Source organism: Branchiostoma belcheri, unplaced genomic scaffold (assembly GCF_001625305.1).
Source record: "Branchiostoma belcheri isolate BF01 breed outbred unplaced genomic scaffold, Haploidv18h27 scaffold22, whole genome shotgun sequence".
Classification (NCBI taxonomy): Eukaryota; Metazoa; Chordata; class Leptocardii; order Amphioxiformes; family Branchiostomatidae; genus Branchiostoma; species Branchiostoma belcheri.
The window spans coordinates 2,181,937-2,187,936 of NW_017803713.1; the positions used below are offsets into that span (position 1 = coordinate 2,181,937).

At 38.3% G+C, this 6,000-nt stretch overlaps 1 protein-coding gene across 1 annotated transcript in view; it reads right to left on the reverse strand.

Annotated features, from left to right (window-relative positions):
- The window catches only part of LOC109470259 (exportin-5-like), a 35,428-nt gene that overhangs the window by 7,329 nt on the left and 22,099 nt on the right, over positions 1–6,000 (reverse strand). Inside the window, exons 3-6 of the mRNA XM_019769128.1 lie at positions 2,456–2,552; positions 1,028–1,164; positions 656–753; positions 134–183 (exon numbers count right to left, since the gene is read on the reverse strand). Of these exons, the coding sequence (XP_019624687.1) occupies positions 134–183; positions 656–753; positions 1,028–1,164; positions 2,456–2,490 (320 nt within the window). The 5' untranslated portion in view covers positions 2,491–2,552. The remainder of the gene's footprint in view (positions 1–133; positions 184–655; positions 754–1,027; positions 1,165–2,455; positions 2,553–6,000) is intronic.

A 6,000-nucleotide genomic window follows, 5' to 3' on the forward strand; every position in this document is an offset into this window, starting at 1 on the left:
AACAGCACAGAATAACAAGGATGAACATACAGATCAGTCAAACAATGTGGAGTATTTGATCTCAATATGAGGCACATATTAAGAAAACCCATTAGACAACTGTGAGAAAAGAAGGAAGACAGACAATACTTACTCTGTCTCAGCTTGTCTGTTACTGATGACTTCCCATCTTGTATTCAACCTCTGGAAGATTCAACATAACCAATAAAACTGGTTTTGTGGAAACCCTGTTATACATTTCAATGTTTGCCACTTAAAGTTTAACAAGTCATTTGAAAGAGTATACTTCCCACACTTATGCATCTTTATTCTATTTGGTGATAAACATTGTCAGACAAGAACTGCCCAAGTCAGGAGTAAACTTGGCTAAAATGGCTCTCATCACATGTAATGTAATTATCAATGATCAATATTATTGTTTGAAGACAGCCATTTATTTCCTTTCCTTTTGCTGAGGTTGAAATCCATCATTTTGAAAAGAAAAAAATCACCCTGTATTGTATAACTATTTGCAGCCATGTTTTGCCAAGAAGGGCTCATTTGTACACTGTCAATTTTACTGGACGGGACAAAAATATAGGCCAGGGCAGAAGTTAATTTCAGAACTCGTGTGGTTCATAGGCAAAGAACTTTGATTCTTGTTATATGCTCTTACCTGCAACATGTACTGGGAAAGAGCTGACAGCATGGGAACAAGAAGACTGCTGTAGAAGTCGCTGGGACAGTTCTGTACAAACGGCTTCATAAACACACCTGGACTCAGTTCAGGAAATATAGGCTTCACTTTGAAAATAGATTACTAGTACTTAATGATGTATCAAATTACACTGATGACAAATAAAGTAAAAATCAAATTTTCTGGTGTAGATCACCTAAAATTTATTTTTACCACCCTTGTCTGATAGGAAACTCCAGTACTGAAACATAAAATCTCTGCAAAGCTTTACATCAGCATGCATGTACCAAGTTATAGACTTTATGCATAATTCTCTATGGACAATGAGGACTAAGATAGCTAGAAGGATACGGATGATGGGCCTGAGTCTGTAGTCAGGGATGTGGTCTAGACTGGTCATGACAGAGGCCAGGCACAGGTTAGCCAGCTGAGGGATGCCATAGAACTCCCTGCCCAGGCTGGCTCCACAGTTGCCCAGGACATGGTAGCTGGAACACAGGAACATGTGTTCACTGCTGCCACAAAATACATACACTGTACCTGATTGTTGAACACAAACATTGTATATAAGCAATGAAAGCTGAAACACAGCTATGAGCATGTGGTAGTTGAAAAAGCACAAAACCAGTTATAGGGTGGAACTTATCGCAATAATCATCAATTCTGACAGCTTAACAACTGTAAAACAAGCCAATCTTTTCTACTTTCTATGACCCTGTATCCACTGATGTAATGCTTAGTATGTAAAACACAACCAAGGATCACAAAAGCAAAGAGGAGCAAATGGCCAGATAGTTTTCCATAATAACAGGTTCAGCACCAAGGACAGCAACACAGCATCTCAATGAATCAATACGCCTGGCTCATTTAACTACTGACAACTACATGTTGGGTGGTAGTTGTAATGTTGTAGAAAGATTTGCAGGTATAAATGTGGACACTATCACATATTTACTTTAGTATTTTCTGACTTGGATCTTTAAAAATTAGGAGTTTGGCGCAATTAAATGTGAAACACTTTCTTTTATCAGACAACTATGAATTCTATACCGAATTCTGATGCCACAGAGCAACATTTTCTACATCGTTAGCTTTAATGCTCAGCTGGTGTACCTACTACAAAACTATTCCACTGGTATATGTAATTGGTAAATGTTGAATAAGAATGATGCCTACCTTTATGTACCATTAACCTAATTCTGTAACAAGCTATGTTATAATTTCTTTATTCAAAGACATCATTTGGCAGACAAATGACCAGCCAACATCAGAGCAGCCTCTGCATAGATGCTATGTAGGTCAGCACTGTTTTAATCAGAGAAAATGGCTTCTGTCTTCTGTTACAAATGTGCTCATTTGGAAAACTTTCTTACTGATTCATAAATGCCAGGTCAGTGACCTGAACGGAAACCAAGATCCCCTGATAGTGTGGTGGTGGTCTGACCGGAAATGAGTAGTGAAGAGAGGGATGATTAGATGTATGCGCAGCAGTGTGGGAGTGATGATGTCCTTCCTGCCCTGCTGATGACCCGGTTATCAGGCACAGCTGATGTTTATCTCCATTCTAAGATACTGATTGGGGGGGGGGGCTTCATCTACCTTCAGAAGTCAGGACTGCTCTGTAAGCAGTGTATTTTGATCCACAAAATTAAAATTATTCCTCTTGTGGTTCTTGAAAACATACACTGGGCAAATGCTATATGACATAGAAAGCTTAATGTAATTGATTTTATCATAATCCGAGATCATGATACACTCCATCAGACTTTGTAAACCTACCAGTTGTCATGCACACCGGTGAGGAAACTCTGCATCTTCTCTACAGGCGTCTTGCCAACAGCTGGGTCGTTGGGGTCAGAGTGTGATGGGTTCAAACCTGCAACAACAACAAAAAATGTTTTTTTTTTTTACTATTTACATTTCATACTTCGAATTCCTTCTCTTCATGTACACTCATAAAAGCTGAGGGTCAATAGATCTCAAGAGTTATGAGTCTGAATGATCAACTGCTCTTAATCCTTCATCCAATAAAGTTGACCAAACAAAGTTTTAGATCAATACCACTCGTGGTGTGTGCACCATTGATCAGACAGTCCAGATAGCAACGGGCCACAGAACAACAAGCTCAGCCTTGTGTAGATGAGCCTGTGTCCAGAGATAGTGGCTGAATGAGATGTTCCTTATGAGCCACTGACTGGAATGAACAAGAAGCTGAGGGACCTCCGGGCAACAATTATTGAAAACTCTGAGAAAAAGTAGAAGTTACTCAGCAAGTCATGTTCACCTATTCCTCTATATCACTGTTTTTGTTATTGTTATACTCCATTTTGTACACATTTTCCATGTTCACATATGCAAAAGCTATATTTGCTTATCAAGAACTTCCAATTTTTTTGGCAACTACAATGTACATTCACTGTACGTAGATGGCATTAAATTAATTTAAAGGGAATGCCCTTTAGTGCTCCTGAGAGTCTTTCTGAAGTCTCACTCCATTCAGCCAGCTTTGACATTATACAACTTATCAATTCAGCCACACGTGCTGAAGTGAATGCACTCTCTGGGGGTGTAGTTCTTGCTCTTGGCTAAAATGTTCATACTGAATATCTGCTGCTGATTTTTCACAGGTCTGAGGGAAGAGTGGCTTTCTACCCCATCCATTATTCAGTCTTCTTGGTCTTGGTGCTGACTTTGTAATAGAACCTTTTAATGACAGGAAATAGACTGACAGATTCATGCCATCAAATCCTTCCATCCTGAAGAACAATTTGAATTCCTTCCAAAATCCCTTTCTACTTGCAAAAGGAATAGCGCTGGCAGGAAGTCCCAAAAATCAATAAGTACTTCCGGTTACTCCACCTCAGGGAATTAGCCATGAAAGTAAAGTGTGGGTGCTAAGATCAGGATTACATGTACATGGGAAAATTGTAACATTCTCAGCATGACAGACAAAAACCTACAACCTATAATATCATAGTCGTCAAAGTCAAGGTCAAACTTGTGGTCTCCTTTCAAGTCTACTAGGATTTGTAGCACAATGAAGATTCATGTTATTTTTATGAATCAATGATTTCTTCTGAGCTAGAATTTTATACCAGTGTTTGGCTTAGAATGACAGAATGACAGATAGGTGGATACTGTTATGTTACAATGATACTAAATTAAAGGGTACAATGTGAAGGACAAACTTGTGGACTTCCCTTTAATTTACCACATTCTTTGGTGCTGCATACAATGGTGTAACTAGGTTACCTATACATGTATATGTGCAGTGGTGCATTGGTATCACAATTTCACACCAGTGGTTGGCTTCAATTAATCAAAAACAAGTAACCTGGCAGTTTACCCTCACGTTTACAGTGCTCAGCACATTGGAAGGTTACAACATGTGTATACAATAATGTAAAGTCTTTCAAGTCAAAGAAATGAATGAATGAATGAATGAATGAATGAATGAATGAATGAATGAATGAATGAATGAATGAATGAATGAATGAATGAATGAATGAATGAATGAATGAATGAATTAATTAATTAATTAATTAATTAATTAATTAATATGCAACATCAATCCAACTTGGCCATATTCTCAAAACGTATGAAAGAGGTTGGGTATTACAAACTGGATTCAAATAAGGCTATAAACTTTTCCTCACTGAACACTTGAGTTTGCCAGTTCTGTGGATATGCAGGACAGTGTTATGTGTATCAGTCGATTTCAATTTTTCTGTCGAGTTCTTGGGAGTTCTTGAGAAAGTAATTGACAAACTCAAGAATTTCTGTAATATTATGGTACATGTACATGGGAGATGTTCAATTCTCCTCCAAAAAGAGGGCCTCTAAAACCATAACCTCCTGAAGGTAATAGTGGACTGGAATTATCCAACATGGTGACTTATGGGTTAGGCAGACAAAAAGAGCCTTATCTTCAGAGCCTGTCAGAAACACACTGTCTGCCACGTGCAACCTCGATTTCAATCGCTCCACACGGGTCAGGGAGAGATGGATGATGGGCTGCAGTGTCTCGTGTTAAGACACATGACTCCCTCACGCAAACTGTTACAGTTGACTGCGTCTAATACCAATAACTGCTGTAACTTTCGCCCTTTGGTGAGTGCTTATATGTAAAATGCTAACCTCGGTGGTCTAGCATGCTGTGGCACTATTGGCACCAACAAATGATCATGATCATTACCATATTGGAGCAGGTATCAAATGTGAACTGGTAGGAAAATGATGCTACTGGTGCCTTTGGGTTACCATGCACTTACCAGCATCAATTTTCTCTTTTTTTTTTTAAATGGTAGGTTGGTTAATTAATTCATTCTTCAAAAAAGGTATGAATGATTATTTCAGTGGTAGACCTAAAACAAGATAAAAACATTTTAAACAAGAGTTCCATGATCTCATACCTTCGCCAAATGATGTTAACCCTTGTGGTTGACAAATGATACAATTTTAATCATTGATTTTGTAAGTAAGAGCCCCATTTGCATGGATTATATCAGTTGATCATATTCTCCATCCAATGACAGCCTTATCTTAACAAAAATGCTATTATAGCACTTCCTCATAAATTATGCAAATGATTTGAATAAATTATGTTTGTTGATGTTCATCTTCACTCAACTTCCAAATGTGGCAAGTATGAAATTCCTAGCAGTTACAACTATGAAATTATAAAAATTTGCCATTTATTATGCAAATTAGGTCCTCATTTACATAATCTATATCCTCAGATGTTTTTTCTCGTTCTCACAAGTGATGTCACAAGTGTTTCATAGTTCTATTATGAACAAAGCAGATTTCTGGAATTTCCTCATTAATTATGCAAATTAGCTCCTGATTTGCATAATTGTCATCTGATCATGTCAAGCATCACTTCAACTACCTACATACCAAAAATCACGACAATCCGTCAACCGGTTCTTGAGTTATCCTCCTTCGAAAATTTTTTCAACAAAATAGCTACCTGCAGTTCCAGAACAAGCCGCTAGGGGACCCAAACTCATGTCACTTCTTCCCTATTCCAAGAGCTATCTGCCATCCAAAATTCGTGACCCTAGCATGTCCAGATCACGAGATATCAAAACCGGAAGTTCTGCTGCAGTACCTAGGAAAGCCGCCAGAGGGCCCAAAATCTAATCATTTCTAGGTCTCATGAAGACCTACCCACCTACCAAGTTTCATTCCAATCCATCCACTGCTTCTCGAGTTATCTTGCTAAACCACACACACACACACACAAACACACCCACAGACAAACGCTACTGAAAACATAACCTTCTTGGCGAAAGGTAATGAGCAAATATATACTGTAAGTT